The sequence below is a fragment of the Homarus americanus genome, unplaced genomic scaffold, assembly GCF_018991925.1.
Source record: "Homarus americanus isolate GMGI-L3 unplaced genomic scaffold, GMGI_Hamer_2.0 scaffold34360, whole genome shotgun sequence".
NCBI lineage: Eukaryota > Metazoa > Arthropoda > Malacostraca > Decapoda > Nephropidae > Homarus > Homarus americanus.
The window spans coordinates 7,954,660-7,975,907 of record NW_024739403.1 but is presented as its reverse complement, the minus strand read 5'-3'; the positions used below and the strand labels follow the sequence as shown (position 1 = coordinate 7,975,907).

General features: G+C 36.9%; 1 protein-coding gene across 3 annotated transcripts; it reads left to right on the top strand.

Annotated features, from left to right (window-relative positions):
* The first annotated feature begins 243 nt into the window (after positions 1-243).
* Positions 244-12,492, top strand: LOC121874584 (cell growth regulator with RING finger domain protein 1-like). Of its 3 annotated transcripts, none has more exons than XR_006090467.1 (9): positions 244-333; positions 1,708-1,871; positions 2,266-2,399; positions 2,963-3,128; positions 6,329-6,485; positions 6,936-7,043; positions 7,633-7,791; positions 8,777-9,158; positions 9,191-12,492. XR_006090467.1 is itself a non-coding variant. In XM_042378791.1 (8 exons), the coding sequence occupies exons 2-8, from the start codon at positions 1,762-1,764 to the stop codon at positions 9,014-9,016; spliced, it is 1,074 nt and encodes a 357-aa protein (XP_042234725.1). In that variant the 5' UTR covers positions 244-333; positions 1,708-1,761; the 3' UTR covers positions 9,017-12,492. The 3 variants fall into 3 exon arrangements, 1 of the variants encoding a protein (XP_042234725.1); XR_006090466.1 differs by having other exon boundaries at positions 8,777-10,497; positions 10,528-12,492; XM_042378791.1 differs by having other exon boundaries at positions 8,777-12,492.
* The last annotated feature ends 8,756 nt before the right edge of the window (positions 12,493-21,248 follow it).

Genomic DNA, 21,248 nt, shown 5'->3' with positions numbered 1-21,248 from the left:
ATATATGTAACAAATATATATGTTATTAGTAAAATATTTGCCAAGTTTTATACTACAAAATAGACAATGTTAATAGATTTTCTCGAACACGATTTGGCTGAAATAATTTATTTTTCATGAAACATAAGCATCTAAATTTTTTTACTAATTACAATAAATACTGGTTGTAGGATCACCAAATTAGGTAATATAACTTAAGTTTAGATCACGTGTATAAAAGATAGGCTCGTAAGGATGTTCGTGAATATTTCTAACATTGGTATCTTACTGTAAATGTCAACACACGGGACTTGTTTACTGTGGTACTGTGGTGCTGTGGGGCGGAGTACTGAGGTAAAAATGCTTCCACATCTGTGTTACCATCCAAAAGAACCACTATTTTTTAGTTTTGTGAAATATTAGACAGTCAAACTTGGTTGAGAGAGAGCCACAGTAGCCGGGACAGAGCTAGAGGGTAGGGCAGGAAATGACATAATGAGAATAAAAAAAAAAAAGTATTCCTTATGTTTATTTATGGTGACTTGAACAAACATGACCTTTTATTTTCATGGCAAATGCTTACTTATGCAGATATAACCCCTTTAAAACTAGCAGTTATTTACACTAATGTTAAATGTACTCGCATGTTGGTATTATTATTGTACCGAATCTTTAGCTTTTATATTTATTACCAGTGGCACAGTTTTGGTTGATGTGGGGAGATGTGATAGAGTTTTAATAAGAAGCTTTTCATGCTGCTGAAGAACGATCGTCAATATTGGCGACTTTATTTCAAACGTCCACCTGCATATGTCATACTCGGAGTCGTGATTTTTATTACGTCATTGCCTAAAACAACCAATAAATGAGCTGGTAGGACTAAAATATGTAAGATTTAGCTTTATTTTTAGGGGTACAATTTGAATCGCATGCATGGATGGATGTGAAGGGATGTGAGTACAAAGCTATGCTTGCAGTCTGATGTGCTCTCTTTCAGCACATCATTGTCATGTATTTTATTAAAAAAAATTTCAGATGTTTGTGATTTCTTTCCTAATTCCATTATGCTATTATATATAGCATAAAAATAATTCTTCTTCTCTATTTGCTAGTACTGTACTCTTATGAAATATATCCAAAGCTCAATTATATTAATAGTTATATGACCAGTGTCGTATACATAAAAAAGTAACTAACGGGAACTCATTACTTTGTTGAAAATATGATAGCAGTGATAATGGCGTTACATTTTCTAACGAGTAACGTTAATGTTGTTACTTTTAAATAGTATCACGCACAACAATGACATACGAGGTCTGACAATTAAGTTCGCAAACTCATGTTACAGTATTGTAATGTAAGATGTCATATCTGATGGTTTTAATTGATTACTGTACTTGCCAAGTAAATACATTCCTCAACTGTTAACCAAGTTTTCCACATTTGATATACAGTACCCATTTCTGTGGAGTGTGGTAGTACCCAGCTGTAAATGGATACATAACTTTACAAGTTGGGGAAGTGAAGGTGGTTAAGTGCAGTGCCATCCATTACTTATGTATTGAAAGCTTAGTACTGTATACAGTGAGCCATACAGTATCCACAGTGTCCCAAATGGGCATTCATGCCTTTGGGATACACTTTCACTCATCATCCAGTTCTATCACTGAATTAAGAGGTTTTGAAGTTGGTAAAATCCACTATATTCCCTGCTATTTTTTCCTTCAGATGCTGAATTTTGAAGCTGCCAAACAGAGAGTTAGGAGTTGATTGGTTTAGAATATGGTTGCAGTGTTGACAGCTGCCTTAATGACTGCTGCAGAGATCTCCAATCTGTTTTCTGCATTAGGAGTATTAATATGCTTCATCTGCATGGTCATCTTTATTATACGGTATGAATACAGTACAAGAAATCTTTTATTTTCCACCAACCACCTGCATACTGAATAATAAAATCACTCCTTTTTATCCCCAGAATTCATATTCAGTTTGTTCAGCTAATCTTTACTTCATGTGTAATTGATGTTTCAAGTGGTACTGTATGTGGTGTACTGTACTTGCTTTTGCCATTATATACTGCATGTTATTTGCAATGTTTTAAATATTTTGTTTCATTGATCTCTTAGAAATTTTCATATGTTAATACAAAGAATTTTTTCTTCTTTTAAAAAGAATTGGTGCTCTGGAGAAGTAAAATTACAGTTACAGTAATACTGTATTCTCTTTAAGCAATAGTTTAAGATATTTTACACACATGCTTCCATTTTATCTTGTGACCCATTACAGGCTACAAGGGGAAGATTTATTTGGGGCCTCTGTGGTGCATGTTGCTCAGCCACCAGTGGCCCAGGTAGAATTCCAGAAAGTTGCTGTTCCATTTTCTCTTGAACTGCACAAGCCTGGTGATGCATCATTTGCTGGTATGTCCCATTGTTAGAGATAGATAGATAGATAGAAACTTAGAGAGAGTAATGTGTGTGGGAATTTGGAAATGATTTCTTATATTTTCTTGATACAAAATATCTACTCTTAATGCATATACTTACGTGTACTTGACTCCAGCTCCTTGCCTTTGTTCCTCAGACTACTTTTCCAGTCACAAGAAGAACCTATAACTTAAAAACACTTAAAAACCGAGTGGAAAATATAAGTCCTTGTATCTAGTTTGATGAACTCATGGGCTTTGGTAAATGGTACAGTATTTCCTTTAATGTTTAAAAGCTCTTCGTACTAACAACAAATATAGTGCTTAAACTGTACAATACTTTTGGCTGTTGTTCAGAAAATTTATTGGCAAATGTAGTTGATGTATCTGGTCAGTCTCTCCTGTGGTTTTGAAACTAAACTTGATTGAAGATTATGATAAAGATACTAATTTTACTCTGTATAGATTATTTTTTTTGGACTGATTAATTAGATAAAGTTCTATTGACAGCATAAACAAAAATACAATAATTAATTAAAAAATTATCTCTTGCTGCAGATATCCAGTTGAAAATACGCAGTGAGGTGTCATACATTATGCGCAGTTTCTGGGGCGTTCCCTCCGACCACCTTCACGCTCTGCTGATGTCCTCCTGGTCGGGCTTCTTCATGCACTTAATTGAAAAACCATCAGTTAAAGCAGAGATTACAGATAAGGTTGTGAGGTATAGATAACCTACTACAATATTGGAGGTGTTCTGTTCTTAAAACTATGATTTATATTTCCCTTTAATAATATTTTTTTTGAAATCTTAGATGTTCTTTTCTGGTGTAACAAACATCTTCATGTTATATGAGGTGTTTAGAATACAAGGGTGTATCATTGGATTGCTCAATTTCCCATTTACTATGTTAGTCCATAGCCTCAGCATTCTTCTACAGGGGATCCTCGTTATAAGTGTCTTAATTATAAATGGTTTCTCACTTAAGTGGTCAAATAATTGTGTACTTACATGTAAAAAGTCATGAGGTCGTGTCATGTTGGGTCTCTGTAACAAAGTGTGTTGGCATTCGGGTCTTTGTTGTTAAGCGGCGGCAATTGGACAGTGATTGCATAAGAGCATCAAGATCATCTTAGTGATGTGAATGTGTAAATCGATGTAGGATTTTTAACGTTATTCGCGGTTGTATAATGAAAAACACTCTACTAACCAGAGGAATAGGCCAGGAGGTATACAATGACAAAATCATTGTCATATGACAAGTTTTATTTAGAAAATTTTAAGCGAGTTGCGTTCATAGCTGTGATTGGCCATACAAAGGCCGATCAAAGAGTGTAGTATTGTGCCTTTAGCTAAGACAGTCCATAGTTACAGCAGTGACTGCAGTGGAGAATGAAAATAAATTGAAGTGAAAAAACTAAATTGGGTCAAGCAATTAGGCACCAGAGCCTGGTGGTAGCCAGGACATATTGGTGCCACAAAGTTTTTCTTTTGTGTGTGTGTTTTCTCAAGGACTGTAATTGTGATTATGTTCACCATTCATAGAAAGATACAGTGTACATAGTGATAGTATAGAAATAAATTCGTTGATGAGAACTGGAAAAGAGAACATAATAGTTTAAAGAAAAACGAATCAGAACTGTCTCGAAGGTACAGTATTTTTGCCACCACAAGGTAAGTTTTTCTGTGTTTTCTAAAGGACTGTGATTGTGCATACGATCCACCATTCATCGCGAGATACAGTGTACATAGTGATAGCACATAGATATACTGAACCAAAATTTCATTGAGGAAAACTGGAGAGAAAAAAAGCACCCCTAGAAAACAAGCAACTGTCTTTGATAGCAACACTGGACGAATGAGGTACCAGCGAGGTCAAGACCGGCAGGACAGCTGTGATTTTTTAAAATAATATTAGTCTGTCACAAGGACATGATCACTTGCACATCTTAGGTCACTTAGATTCCAATTAGTAAATGTGATTATATAAAGGAAGTCATCCTAGTGAGGGGTAAATTTCTTGATCAGAAAAATTAAGTATGAGAGTCCGGTGATTGGCATCATCCTCCCACCCCCCTCCTTTTCAAGGCCAGACTTGACCAACACTGGAGCAGGTTCCAAAATATTCAAGAGCCAGTTCATGCCCAGTACTTGCCAATAGTGCGCAACAGAGACGTGACTGGCCGCCCAAGCGACTCATGAGTCAATCAGTGGCGAAGAGGATAAAAATAAAGTAAATAAAAGTCAATATTTGGGAGCACAAGCATTTGAGCGATTTAAATTCCCGCCTGTCTCCCATTCTCTTAAAGTTTATCCTTCTCACCTGTTCTATGCATGCTCAAATCCAGTCGCCTGTGTCCACTGGCATTATTTTAAAGTGCTCCAAGAACTATAATTATCAACTTTGTTGTGTCTTTGGTGACATTGGTGGACTATTTTTATAGTCATCAGTTCCAAACCGAAGTAAGGTGGTGTAGTGGCTAAAAGGAGGCAGAGTAGCTATGGGATGGACGTGAAATTAGAAGTTACATGTCGTAAAAAGTGGTGAGCATATCTCAATGAACCACTCACTAAAATGAATGTGTGAGTGCGTGGTTAGATAGCTTGCATTGCATCAACACACCGACCCAAATGACTTTAAGTACCTTACATAAGTTGTAAAGTTAAATAATTTCATAAAATATGTGTACCGGTAATCAAATGTTAATAAGGTACATATATAACTGCTAAAAGATATAAAATTAAACTTTATGAGTGTCACTTACAATGTGATGGTCTTGATTAGACCATACTGTATTCTTATTAATTCTTAGGAGAATTAAATTCCCTTTATAAGTGGTTTCACTATCAGTGGGTTTTTATGGTTCCTATTAGCCACTTATAACAGAGAGCTCCTGTATCAGATAATGATGTCAGACAACATGGATATACCTCCAGCATGGTGCACTCCCCATAAAAAAATAAGGCAGAAGACATGTAGTACAGCTTGAAAATTGAGCTGAGATGAGATATTCAGACATATGCCCTGGTTATTCTATAGGCCTCATATGTTCTTATTAGCTAAACAGCAGACAGCTTCATTTTCAAGATACATTTTTCCCACGTTATGATAAAATGACTTCAGTTGTGAGTTATACTTTTTTCGTATCTTTATGGTACCGGGGATAAATCACTTCAATTTTAGCTGTTGTTTGTGCCAACCATTCCTGAGTTAAATTTCAATTAGATATCTAGAAAATAATATTACAGTAGTAAATGAAAGTAACGATATATATTGTTACGGGAGAGTGGTAGCAAAGGGAACACAAGCCAACATCCGCTAATGTGTCCTCAGCTATCACCTCCCGTCTGTCCATATGAGATGTATTCAAACATAATTACTGTCTGTTGAAAAAATTTAACTCCCTGCGTTCTTAACTTTTATTTGTGTCCACAATCTTCAAGTCATGTTTCTTTAACAAATTATGATTTTTTTTAATATGGATGCAGTATTCTGAAATTTTTTGTACTTTTTTTTTAATATTACTTCAAATATTTTCTGAAGTGTTTTTTCACAAGTAGCTACTGTATGTACTTCTGTATACCCTGTATTCAGTGTAACATATAACATATATTATAGAAAAATGTAAAAAAAATCTTTAGTATAGCAAAATGCCTTGCTTACTTTCTCTTATACTTCAATATTTGGTTGGGTTAGGTTAAGTTAGGTTGGATTAGGGTAGGTTAGCTTACGGTATGTTGAGTTAAGTAAGGGTAGGTTCGGTTGGAGTAGGTTGAGTTTGGTTAGATTGGGTTACAATAGGTTTGGTTAGGTTGTTTATAATCTTCTCGTGGGTAATTTCAAATAGGCAATAACACTTCTAGTAATGGAAATATTTTTCCACTCTTTTGTATACAATACATACAAGGTGATTTTATTTCAGTAATGACATCGATGAGGAAACAGAGTGCGTGAAGCATGTTGGCATCCGTCCCATTGCTCCGCCACTCACTCTTGGAATGTCCCCAAGGAAAAATTACCCTCTGGTTGTTTGCATTATGCGCCAAGACTCACTTCAGCAGGCTGATGCAAATGGAGTGGTAAGGGCTAATAGATGACTCATTTCTTATTCATTAAGGTTTACAAGACATGTGTACTATATAGCTGTTACTGTACTTTAAACCCATACTCTTTTTCTCATTCTTAACCGTCTTGAGGAATGGTCCCACATAATTTAATTGAATTACAAAATTTATAGTTATAAATTACAGAAGCATTCTTTTAATTTATACAGAGTTTTAAAAGAAATTTCAATATGGTTTATATATATTTTTAATTATTAATTATTTGACAACCAACATAATATTATTTTTAACTGCCCAATTAGTGTTACAATCTCAGTTGAAAGAGAACTATGAACAGTGGAAGGTAAAGGATATTGAATGTCTTGCTTATCTCTATGAATATACATTTGAACTTTATTGAAACATGAGGGTACAACCAAAATGTGTCTTGCACTGATTATGCATTAATTTTCTTTGTTATTTCAGGGGGCATTGATCACCATCATCCACATCAAGGATTCTGAATGTCAGATCCCCACCTGCATCCTACACCAGTACCTCAAGCAGTACTCAGGTCAACTCACCAAGTTACAGGTGGATATTGCTGTTGTATGTTTGTACCTGTGATAGTCAATGGATTCTAGTTATGATGTCAAGGTTTAACTTAGTTCTAATTTCTTTCAGAGTACTGGCAGTCCCAGATTTACAAAGATATTGTCCCATGTTTTGATTTGCAAAAAAAATCTGAGGTTAAAATAATTTCCTTTTTGAGTCAGAGAGAAATATGATTGGTCATTTCTTTTCCAAGTCAGAAGCTAGATATAAATCAATTAAATATAGTTCAGATAGATTGTTAGAAGTTATGGCTACTTGATCAGATGCTTTCCCTTGTCACTGTCATTGTACAATAATTTTATCATACATGTCTAATGAAGCTTATTCACTAAATCATATTGGGTCACAATAAAGCCCTTTAATAGTGCTCTTGCGAAAGGAAAAAGCTACTACAACTTACAGCTTATGAGGCAGGGTGTCTGTTCCTCATCATTCAGGCCAAGATGGAAAGAAAACTTTGTAGGCTTTTTTTTTATTCACTTACAAATAGATAATAAGAATGTTTGATCTTGTTATAGATAATAAGAATGTTGGATCTTGTTAGAAATGAAAACCATTTTTTTTGCAGGCTTTGTACACACAGGGCAATAATGGAAGCCAGAAATCTGAAGATAGAAATAGTGATTCTTCAGATGAAGAGGTGGAAGTTGAGAGTAAGGGTACAAGTAATGACATAAATGAGGAGGAGGCAGAGGTACCCCTTGAGGAAGCCTGTGTTGTGTGTCAGGTAAATTAAGAATTACAATCCTTCATGACAGAATAACTCTCATTGCATTTTATGCCATTCTCTTTTTTTCTTTATTATTTTGGCTTTCCCATTCTCAGTTTGTTTCTGTTTGTGATCTTTTCTCTTTCTGATATTTTTTGTTAATATTATTGCTATTTTTCCACTCATTGTTTCATTCTTTTATTGGTGTTTTCCTATTCTTGATCTTTTGTTTTCTTTATCGATCTTCTTTACTGTACAGTACTGTACTTGCTTTTATTCTGCCAATAAGAAAGGGTTCACCCATATCATAGATTTGTATTTTTCAGTGCAGGTCATTGACATGCTTCAGTTATTTTGCAGCTGCTTTTTCTTAACTGTACCCAAAGAAGTTATCTCAGGGGCTCAAAGTTAGTATTTCACTGTGTTTAGAACCTGTGTGTATGTGTGAAGAAAATATATACAGTACAGTATACCTGCAGTAAGTTTGGGTCTAAAGTCAGTGTCATGCCAACTTTTAACCCTTGAAGTTAAACTTTTACAAATATTCAGATGCATTGGGGAAATGCAAGTCTATCTTATCATCATCATTTTAAGGATGTTTTACATGCTCATGTGGGTTAGCTGCCGGATGGCATGGTGTCCTGGTTGCCATAAGATAAATTTGAAACAACATTTACAGTTAGATGTCCTTCCCTTTGCCAGCCTACCCTTTACAGAGTGGAAACCGGGCATTGTGTAAGTTTTCTAATCACCTTTTTGGCTGGTAAGGCACGGCTACTTACTCCTTGTGGTAATACAAAATTTCCTGTTTACCTCAAGCATTCAAGGTTAACATTGATTTTTAGTTGCATTTCAGAATTTCAATGAAAATTGCATAGTGCCAGTCATGAGTTGACCCCCAATTCCCGGGCATAAGATAACCAACCTAACTTAACCCAACTTCACATGTCCTGAACTAGCTTATTAACTTACCTGTAACTAACCCTTATTATTATTATTTCAGACCAAAAAGACTACACGTGCTTTATTGCCTTGTCGTCACGTTTGTGTATGTGATGTGTGCTGCGGGCGCCTAGATAACTGCCCCATGTGTCGTGCTCGTATTCTCGCGTACTTCCTCGTAGCTCCAGAAGATTCATTGTCTGTCAGTGAGGATGAGACAGTTGAGGTACTGGAACCCCCTTCAGCTTGGCGACGGCTAAATGATACAGTGACACGTATGATAGGTGCAGAACAACAGTGATAAAGTATGGTAGAAGGTTAGAACAACAGTGATAAATTATGATGGAAGGCTAGAACAACAGTGATAAAGTATGATAAAAGGTTAGAACAACAGTGATAGAGTATGATAGAAGGTTAGAACAACAGTGATAAAGGTATAGGAGGTTAGAACAACAGTGATAGAGTATGATAGAAGGTTAGAACAACAGTGATAAAGGTATAGGAGGTTAGAACAACAGTGATAATGTTGGAGAGATTTATTTTTTGTTTAAAGTTTGTACAGTAGTCAGGAATATGTAGGTACAGATGGTGCTCGCTTAATGTTAGTCCATTCAATGTCGTTTTGATTTTACGTTGTGGACCCCCAAAATTTAGTACCACAAAGCTTATACAATGTGAGAGCTCTTGTTTTTACACAATACCTTTAATAGCTGTTGAATATGGTGCAAAGCTGAAACTTAATGTGAGAGCGTTTTTGTTTACAGTTTAGTTAAGAATTTACCTAAAACATATGGGAATTCCAACTAGAATGTCAAAACTATCAAGTACGTTAATATATTTACGGAGTCCCCTATATTTACAGTAGATGCAAGCTGTCATAGGAAACATTGCCATAAATGTGTACCCCTTAATTGTTTCTTGTGGGATAAATAGCTTCACACATCCCAATTTTGCACTTCGCATATGTTTTCAGGAATGGAACTGTTGCTATAAATGAATACCATCTGTATGTATCGATGAAATAAAGGTTTTGTTTAATTTCAGAAAGAAACGGTCATTTTAGATATAGAAAAATAACCAGAAATTACCCTTTCTAGGACCAAAATCACCCCTTGTACATAACTAACCTCTGCTTATTATATTCAGCTTATGGTAATTTTGGTTTAAATTTGTGTCATTTTGATTAACTTGGCAGATTTCAGGAACAGAGAGCCTCATTGTTTACTGTAAACTGCCTGTACTATAGTGTGGGAATGAATGTGTATTGACTTAAAGATGAAATAGATTGTTAATTTTATGGCATTGGTATATGGCTTTAAGAGTGGGGCAGTAGTGACATTTGAAGTGTATTTTAGTGAAAGTAAGAGGTACCATTGTGTAGTTGGTGATGGTAAGAGGTACTGTACCATTGTATAGTTGGTGATGGTAAGAGATACTGAACCATTGTATAGTTGGTGATGGTAAGAGGTACTGTACCATTGTATAGTTGGTGATGGTAAGAAATACTGTACCATTGTATAGTTGGTGATGGTAAGAGATACTGTACCATTGTATAGTTGGTGATGGTAAGAGGTACTGTACCATTGTATAGTTGGTGATGGTAAGAGATACTGTACCATTGTATAGTTGGTGATGGTAAGAGGTACTGTACCATTGTATAGTTGGTGATGGTAAGAGGTACTGTACCATTGTATAGTTGGTGATGGTAAGAGGTACTGTACCATTGTATAGTTGGTGATGGTAAGAGGTACTGTACCATTGTATAGTTGGTGATGGTAAGAGGTACCATTGTATAGTTGGTGATGGCTAGAGATACTGTACCATTGTATAGTTGGTGATGGTAAGGGGTACCATTGTATAGTTGGTGATGGTAAGAGGTACCATTGTATAGTTGGTGATGGTAAGAGGTATCGTTGTATAATTGGTATTCTTGGAACACAATTTGGGCATGTGACCAGACTGGTTTAGGGTGGCATTATTTTCATTGTTGTTCTCAGAGCTAGTCATTGATATATAAGGTCCTTAACCAACCATGTGGGAATGCCCCTTAACAAAACCTCGAGAAATGTATGAAAGTTGTTAATGTTTGTTTTGTAAATACTGCAGTGAAAAGCTTTAATTGATGGGGTAAAACAGTACACCTAATAGTACTGTACAGTATGTGTAATACTGGAGGAGGATTGTGTACCTGAACCAGCAACCTGAGGACATTTCCTTGAGGAAAATAAATGCTTTCTTATTTAATGAGAAGGCCAAAGTGTTGACAAGGAAATTCTAGACCATTTTGTTGGTTCATTTCATATAGAGCCAGATTAAGACATACTGAGGCCTTAAAGTGTGTAAAGATTTAGAGCTCTCATACCATAATAAAAAATATAGTAAAGAGAAAGAACTATTACATTCTAATAGCAAGGGGAATGAAAAAATAAATGATAGAACCTTATATTTTCATATACAGTACAGTATACATAGACAAAAATGCAATGAACAACTCATAACCTAAATAAAATATACATCTTGCAAAAAACCTTATTTGCATTATCATATGCCTTATGATTTCTTAATTAGCATATTTGAAATTGAAGACTTATGTCATAAAGCATTGCACAAATCAGCACTTAGTAAATGGAAGCAGTAATGCAAGTTGCACTGTCCCTTCTGTTTGCACAAATTTAAAACATTCTCTTTCATGATTTCCGAAGAGCAAAGTCATGGAAGATGTCATCAAATGATTAGCTATAAAGTTTATCACTCTCTATGCACATAATGATTAATGCAGGCAGCTTTTTTGCAGCATTGATGTTTGCAGTTCACTCTTAATCCTCTTCAGCAATGAACATGAAATTTTAACTGAGCAGTTTGTTACCATTGCAGTTATTTTTTTTAGTATAATGGCCCATTAGACTAAACAATAGCTGCAACATTGCTTCTACGTTAGGAAAACTAACTGAATCATATCTTGGAAGACAACTCGATAAAGGTCCTTGTGGCATAAATGTCCATAATCTGAATAATTTAGCTTGATATAAGCATGTAAATGCTGTACAGTATTTCTCAACAAAGTTAACATCAACATCACCAAGATAGTCTTCTATCAGAGCTTTACATCTTCACACAACTGTTCTTCTGATGCTTCTAAATCAACTAAAATTGGAAATACAATATTTTGCAACGTTATCACATGTGATTGCTTTTTTTTTTACATGGAGATTAGCAGATCAGGACTGTGTTGCCACACTATTAGGGCTCATGTGATGTCGGCAAGATGATGATGACTTGAGTTCACAAGTGTTGCGTGTCAATTACAATTACACAAAATGTTGTAATTAAGTTTAATTTAAATCACAATTACTCCAAGTCTGGTTTTGATGGAGTCTCCTACAAAACTTAAGTGACTTGTCTGTAATGGTTCGAGTGAGGTTAGGCCTTAATCTGTAGCTTACTTAGTTTTTGCCTAAATCCAGCACTGCTATCAAAGATGGAATTTTTTTATGTCTAGATGATAGTAGAAGATAATACTGTATACTGTACATATTATTTTATTTTAAGGTGTCAACACTTTCTTTTCTTATATTATTGGGGTTCTGGGTGTAGACAAGACCAACAGTTGCCTGGAGCAACTGGTGGAGTCATTTGCCAAGGTCTGGGAATATTTGTTTATAAAATGAACCAACCTGATCTATCTAACCTAACCTAAAGTATTAGTTATAAATTTCTTTTAATACAAGTATTTATAAAAAAAAAAAAAAATCCTGTCCATGAAAGGAACCAACAAAATATCCTGGACATAAACAAAAGCGCAATACTGTCAGAGCTCAAAGTTTCTGACTCTAGATTAGTGTTCAGGATGGAAGAAATTGTAAAAATGATACAGGTACAGTATTACGAAAGACTTTTTCCTTGTTAACTTTTAGGTATTTTCATGAGGTGAGAAAGCATTTATATGCTATAGAGAAATATCCCCAAGTTGGTGGTTCAGGTACACAGCCATCCTCCAGTGTTACCATAATATGCCAAAGCTTTTTATTTGAGATTAAATAAGATGTAATTTTTTATACTTTAGTGTTTGGAAATCTTATGCATAAGTTGAACTTTTTTATTACAAATATAATAATAATAATGCAATTTTTTTCATCTTGGATGAATATAAAAAGACTTATTTATATCATGTGGACATAGGTCCTGCTAGGTAATAGCCTGTACAACTGTAGTTGACCATTTATCTTGGAGACTAACAGATGTGGACTAATATGGTTGTACACTTGCACCAAAAAGTATCGGTGCAGGGTGAGATCGACGACTTCCAAAACGATACGTATACACTGTGATAAGTCGGGAAGGTTGGTAAGTGTATCCTCATAACCCCCCCTCCTCCACTAGGTGTTGCCATATGGCTGACAATCAGTATGTTTGTTTCCTCTTTTCGGATTGTTGCTTTGTGTTGACTGAATGATGAGCGAGGGTTCGGTCTCGGTGAACGTGGGTATAAAACAGAGGCAATATGAAGCAGTAGAGATCTACACATGCCGGACAACATGGAAACCTCAGGGGGAACACGAGGAGCTATTATTGCCCTTCATAACAAAGGGTTCGGCGTCACAGATATTAGCCAGCGGATTGGTGTCCACAGGAACACCGCTGCACGATGGATTCGGCGATACCTCGAAACTGGTGCTACAGACGACAGGTCTCGGGGCGGCCGTCTACGCTGCACCACCCGTCAGGACGACCAGGTTGTGTGGTTTATTTGGTAGCATAAATTAATGTGGCAATATTCACAAGTATCACAAATAATTTTGTTAACAGAGAGCTCCTCATATTTTATACCGTCTATTTATCACTTCCCGACCTTTTTTATAACGGTTTGTTTCACTTGACCAGGGTTGCCAACATTCGGCTGGAACAACTCGCTTTTCCCAATACCTATCGTCACTGGTCTCATATTGTTCACACTACAGTATGCACCAATACTTTTTGTTGCGAGTGTACAACAAATTCATAAATCCCAGATTGCTTCTCTTTGTGAGATATGTACTGTACAGTATAGCTTTTATTAGATACTGAAACAAAAAGTATACAGCTTTAGGTTTCAAGGAATAACTCAATTGTGTGTATACTGTAGTTCTGTATTTAATGAACTCCTTTTGACTGTTGATTCTTATACTGTACTGTATATTAATATTTGACTGTCCTTTGTTGTACAGTACAGGTATACTTTCATTTACGATATGTACTTAAGTTTGTCTGGATAAAAAATTATCCCTTTATTTCTAATTTTAATAGTCTTTGAATTATACCATTACAGTACAGTATTTGATTCTTTTGGGGTGGAAAATATGTACAGTAGTTACCCATTAGAAATGTTACTGTACTTATGTTCAAAGCAGTTTGTATGAAATTGTTTACAAGCCAACAGCATCTAGCATCTTTCAAATCCACCTCTGCCCTGCAACAGTGAGACTGGCAAAGGCACAGTGAGACTGGCAAAAAGACAACATCCATCAGTCAAACTTTAGGACTAAGTCAACTGTACAGGTATTTTACCTGTGTACAGTAAATAGACACTCCTCGGGTAAAGGATGGGTTCTGTTTCTGGAGGCTTTCCGTAAAACGGAAGTGAGTCGACCCTCGTCTGGGAGCAGGGACTCACTAATGGCTGCTGTTCGCTACAAGGGGTAGCCAGCGGTGGTAGCTGAAAGCGAGAGGACACATTACACCACCCTGTACACACACACACACAACCTGCCTTGTCTCTGTTTTTGCGGCCTCCACACACTCATCTATTTATAACCTTGAGTTGCCAAGTCATATAAAATGAGTTACAGTATTCTACAGATCGGGACCCATGGGAGACCTTAGCAAAGCCCACGGAAAGCTTGCTTTACGTGATGTAAACTATGTCAGTGACCAATTAGTGAATGCCAAGGGATGACGTAATTTACGTCAGTGACCACTACCGGTAACTGGTTAACTAAGTAAAATTATAAAAAATTACATATACAGTACTGTACTCTGCTCTTCAGTAACAACCTGGCACTCATTTTAAAATAGGACTTATGGGAGAGTATCCATAAAGTCAGAGAATTCGCAACCCGGGTCATTCGTAACCCAAGGAGTGTCTGTACGTACATCATTTAACATTTTTATTCATGCAAAATATTTAAGATTTGTTTCCAAATGTCATTTTATTATGTGTTAGAGAAGTTTTTTGTTATACGCAAAAGGTAATCAAAGGAGAAATATTAATCAAGGTATATTTGTCCTTCATCATCTAAACTTCTGTTATTGATAATGAAGAAAGGTTTATTAGAGAATTATTTTGTCTCAATCTCTCTCAGTATGTAAAAAAAAATAGCATTTATACTGTAATTTTACTTTACTCTTTAGCAACAATCAGTCTACTCATGTACTTCCTTATGTGCTAAATGCTTAGTGGTGAATCATATTTCAGCGCTTTTGTTTATATCAAGAACAGTACACTTGTTGGCATTTTTAATGAAGAAATTGCATAATAATTGTATCATTTCCTGTGTCATGAATCCTGAGTCAAGATGACTTGGGATTACGGAGAGTTCCAGTGAATCAGGAATTTGTGATTTCATTCAAGCTCATATAAATCCAGGTGTTGTGTATATATTATATTCTAATTAAATTATTTGGACTAGTTTGTAGTAATATGACATGTAAACTACATTTATTTAGTTGATTTATTCTAATTACATTAGCTAGTTTCTGCATAACAGCCATTAGACTACTGTAGTTACAGTACTGTACTGTGATTCCGGTGATGAACACCAGAGGACCTTAAATTACCGCCATCCACCTGTCAGGTTGGGAAAAGCCGATTGAGAGCCGGTTTTACTCCTGACACTGACTACTGTGTGTCAGACCTGCTTCCCCAATTCTCTTGGTGTTGTCTGGGTATTTATTTTGTTTACTTATGTGACTGACCTGTGTTCAATTCAACAGATAAGTTATTCTTGTTATGATTGTCGATATAATTTAATTTTTAAGATGTTTAACAGAAATTTAAATGTAATGTTCGTGCGTGAGTTTTCTTTGTAAATATATTGGTTTGTTTTAAGTGTATTTTTCACTCTGGGTTTTCTCCTTCACATTTAAACAATAACTGACCTATTGAAGCTTGTCAAGAGCCTGTCCTAGGAGTTATGACTTAAATATTTAATTGCATTTAAGCATCTAGTTTACAGCCATGGGAGATTTTGTTCTTAGTGAATTTGTGAAGAATCCATCAGAAGAACAGTTTAGTAAGAAAGATGACTGGATTTCATTAAAAAGACATATAAAGTAGAATTGAAAGCTTCAATGACTAAAAGTATGATTAAGAAGTCTGTCACATGTTGTTAACTGAGAATTATATTTAACCTGATTGTGCTTTGGAATTATTTTTTTTTTAAATACCTCCGAGTTGATAACATGAAATAAGTTAGAAAAGGAAAATGCAGAGAAATAAAGACCACATGAATATCAAATGTTACATTTAAGATGATCTAGTCCTGCTGTGCAGGTGAGTTACTCCACAACCAGAAGTCTTTGATGTAACTAAATACAGTATGCAAAAATGGTGTCTTCATTTGATGAACCCGATCCAGAATTATTTTTATTGCAGTTTGAAAAGGGAGCACAATCACTTAGTTTTCCTTAGACTCACTGGACAATTTTAGCTCAAACAACTTTTGTAGGTAAAGCCTGCACTACTTATGTGTCACTTACTGAATCAAGTTTATGACATCATGAAGATGGCAATATTACAGAGCTATGATCTTGTACCAGAAATGTACAGTATTATTCTGAATTTACAAGTGAGAAGAAAAGATTGTTTAATCATTTACAATTTACTTTACTTTTATTCTCTTCACCACTGATCGGCTCGTTAGCCGCTTGGGCGATCGATCACGTCTCTCTTACGCACTGTTGGCAAGTACTGAGCATGCACCGGCTCCTGAATGTATCTGAACCTGCTCCAGTGTTGGTCAAGTCTGGTCTTGAAAGAGCTCACACTCGGTGCTGTCACAACACTTTCTGGTGGATTGTTCCAGAGTTCACAACTCTCACTGGTTGAGAGAGACTGATGTCTAGGATTATGATAAATTGTATCAGTTGATATTGATTGAAGAATTTTAGAGACAAATTCCTAATCCTGTTAGATTGTATTTACGGTAGATGAAAAAGATATTTTTACATTGTCAAAGGCAGCCACATTAGCAGAGAATTTTGCCCCTACTCATAAAACCTATGATTTCAGATATGCAAACAAACCAGACGCCACCAATGGGAAGCATGCACGGTCTCAGGTTTCTTTAGTCAGGGTTGGTAAGTTGTCTGGGTCTGGCTACTCCCTGAAGTCTTATTCTTCATCTGGTAATCCTGAGTTTCAGTTTGACTCATGTGTTAAGATTGAATCAAATAAACATGTTAGGTTTTGCCATTACTGTATAAAGAACGGCCATGAAATTGAAAATACAGCTATACCCCGACTTACGACTGCTTCGACTTACGACCGTCGGGACTTACGACCGCTGCAGTTGTGACCATTTTTTTTTTTCAATTTTTTTTTTTTTTTCAACTGACGCACGCATTTTCAATACCGAAACGTTTCCAGTTAATGTAGTCTCTATGTATAATTAGAAAATTATGGGGGCCCCATGTGCATTCAGCTGACTACATTAAAGGTAAGTGCTCAGTCACACTGTATCCATTCCTCATTATTTATTACTTTCACTGTACTGTATCCATTCCTCATTATTTATTACTTTTACTGTACTGTATTTCATTGTAGATTTTTTATTAATTTTTTTTTTTTTTATCTATGTCGGACTTACGACCATTCGGACTTACGACCTGGATTTGGGTCCCTAACCCCATCGTAAGTCGGGGTCTAGCTGTAGTTTCAAATTAGTTCAAAAGAAAACCAGAGAGGACAAAACCAATGTGATGACTTCTTTACTTGTTGATATGATGAATAGTCCTGATTCCTCTGAGTTTGACTTCAAGTTTAATGAATTTAGTAAAGCTGACACCTTTAAACCATTTATTTTCTAGGGGTCTATTTCTTTTAATGAAACTTCTGCTCAGAACTGTATTCAAATTCTTAGAGAGGATCAGTTCCTTATTTGGATGATGTCCTTACTGGCTAAAGTGTACTGTACTTGTTGAGGGTGTGGGTGGAATTACTGCTATTTCCCTTGATAAGATTTTTCTAAGGCCAGATTTGATTTCAGGCGATGTCACTATTGGGGTTACAGACTCTCCGCCAGTTCCGGGAGTTACATTTTTGTTAGGAAATGACCTTACTGGTTTTAAAGTGGTACCACAACCAGTTGTGTCTTCTATTCCTTTGCTTCATAATCTCACAGAGCAGTTAGAAGAGAAACTTCCTAATTTATTTCATGCCTGTGCAGTCGCCAGAACTATGAAAAAAATCAAGCTTTTTCCTTTGATGGTTTTGATGTTTTAGATGATTTCATATTAATGATTTGTACAGTGCTAAAGATGACAGTGATCAAACTACAAATCCTACAAGTTAAGATACACTTAATAATGTTCCAATCATTACTGATGCACTGATTAAAGCTCAAATGGAGGTTGTTGAGCTCCGCACGTTCCACGACAAGTCTGTAAACAAATCAGACATATCTAAACTCTCTACTTGCTATTACCTCAAGTCAGGTATTGGCCAGCCAGATATTTGCCTCAGCCCAGCCAGCCATTCACCTCAGCCAGCCAGCCGTTCACTTCAGCTAGTCAGCCGTAAACCTCAAGCCAGCCTCAGAGAGCCAAACAATCTAAAATAAATAACAAACCCTTCCCCGCATCCACACACACTCCCTACCATCCACCCACCCCCTTCTCCCATCCACACACCCTACCTCCAACCACACACCCTTCCTCCCATCCACATACCCTACCTCCAATCCACACACCCATCCTCCCATCCACATACCCTACCTCCAATCCACACACCCATCCTCCCATCTACACTCCCTAGAAAGAAAAATAAATTTATATTTGATGATTTTGATATTCTTCATGAGCAAAGAGCGAGTCATCAGTCGAACATTAACTCACGTCTCACAGCCTAAAACCCCAAGTAATAATAATAATAATAATAATAATAATAATAATAATAATAATAATAATAATATTTATAATAATAATAATAGTAATAATAATAGTAATAATAATAATAATAGTAATAATAATAAAAATAGTAATGGAAGTATTACTCTTATGCTAACCGTGGAAGCCAACTGCTTGTTTGGTTGTGGACTAGTTTAGAGATGTAAGAGCGGATCGTTGATGAAGCTTCGAAACTCATGACTATCTTTCGTTAATAATTATCAGTTTTATTTTAGCTAATGGTGGATAGAAGTAATTTAAGAAAATTAATGAGATTATAGATGACGGACCAATCGTGTATGGTGTTCTTTCCGCCGTCCAGTCGATTATTTTCATATGAATCAGTAAAGCGAACCAATGAATTAAGGAATTGAAGCACCTCGGGTTCGCCACTCGCCAGTGATCATTGGAGGTACGGCAGTGGTGGCGGCAACATGTGTGTGTGTGGTCATACAGTATTTGATCACTATTTCCATGTATTACGTTTGTTGTTTGTGGATTACCTCGTGTTTGTGGCATCGTGAGGACTTCCAGGACTCTACGTTGTGGTTATTGGCAGTTGAGTGAAGGTAAGGTGATTACAAGTTGTATTGTTGTACTGTGGGGTCCAGGGAGGAGGAGGCGGTAGTGTAGCTCTCCTCTGTGTGTACAGGAGTTGTGGATGCCGTGGCTCGGACAGAAAATACTGCTATTAGGATGGCTATTAACCTAAGCTAGTATGTGGATAGACAGATAATACTGCTATTAAGATGGCTATTAACCAAAGTTAGCATGTAGATAGATAGACAATACTGCTATTAAGATGGCTATTAACCAAAGTTAGCATGTGGATAGACATATAATACTGCTATTAAGATGGCTATTAACCAAAATTATCATGTGGATAGACATATAATACTGCTATTAAGATGGCTATTAACCTAAGCTAATTTGTGGATATATGAATAAAATCCTAGAATTAGTATCGGTACATTGTTGTTGCAGTGCGGGGTACTTATCCACCTGTACTGGGACCTTGATTTTGGATGAATTTATTGAGTAAAAATCATACATACATACATACATACATGAGGGTTATCGGCCTGGTTATGTCATGTTAAACACCTTGTTCCGTTGAAGTTTTTATTTGGGTAAGAGTGGTAGGTATTGTCACCGGGGCCCATATGCTGCTATTGCTGAAGTAAATTATGTCATGGGATCACTAACCAACATTTCCAATATAATTATTTGCCCTTGATAGTGTAAATACCTAGCGCGTCACTTGGATCAATTCGATTCAATTTCAATTGTTTATTCCTTGATAGAGGAAGCGGGATCCTAGTGCTGTCACTAGGTACCCCTGTACAATGACACCAGAAGCATCTGGCAAGTGTCACAAGTATATACAGTATAAATATTATAAAGGGGCTTACTAAAGCCTAAGGAAGGAAGGATAATCCTTTAACACATAATCAATGTTATTTACATAATATCTGGCCAGTATGGGGAGGATCATCGTGTCTCCGTCAGGGGGTCGTGGTGTGGTGGTCCAGCAGGCGTCACGGAAGCGTTGTGTGTGGGGACATCTTAGGAGGTAGTGGATAAGGGTGCGGCTGTCGGGTCTTCTACATAATGCACAAGAGCGTTGCTCAGGGGATGCGGGGATACCAATCTCCCAAGCCCAATGATGATACAGGCAGCAATCACGTCCCTTTTCCGCGACCCTTTCCCATAGACATACGAGAGGTCAGGAAGTTTACAGAGGACATCGTACCAGATGGGCGGGGAGTCCAGGGGGATGGCTGCTTCCCGAGCTTCTCTCTGTTTGCGGCGAATTTGGGTCCTAAGCTGTAAAGGTGTTCGAGGAACAACGTAATCAGGTGTGGCCTTGTTGCAGCCAGTCTTGGCAAGGCCATCTGCTGCCTCATTCCCCAAAATACGGACATGACTGGGTGTCCATAGGAATGTCACAGGACGGCCTGCATCCTGAAGTGTGGATGTTAACCCTCGTATTCAGAGGATGAGGTCCTTATTTTCCCCTGATCCAAATGCGATCCCGTCGAGAGCAGACCTGAAATCGCAGCAGACAAGCAAGGGGCAGAAACCATCTGCTTCTTCCTCAGTGAGAAGGGCAGCAAGGAGGGCTATTAGTTCCGCCTCAGTGGAGGATGCCCCGTCAGAAACTCTGAGAGACAGTTTGATAGGCTCAGGGGCATCAGGACGGGAGATGTAGACACCAGCCCCGGCCCGACCTGTAGCGGGGTCAACAGAACCATCAGTGTAGAGGACGACCCTACCTGGGGACCAGTGGGCGATCCTGGAGAGGTGGTATTTGCAGAGAATAACAGGGTTCACGTGGGATTTCGGGAGCGGTCCACCGAGGGCAATCACTTCAGGTTGAAAATCCAGCCAGG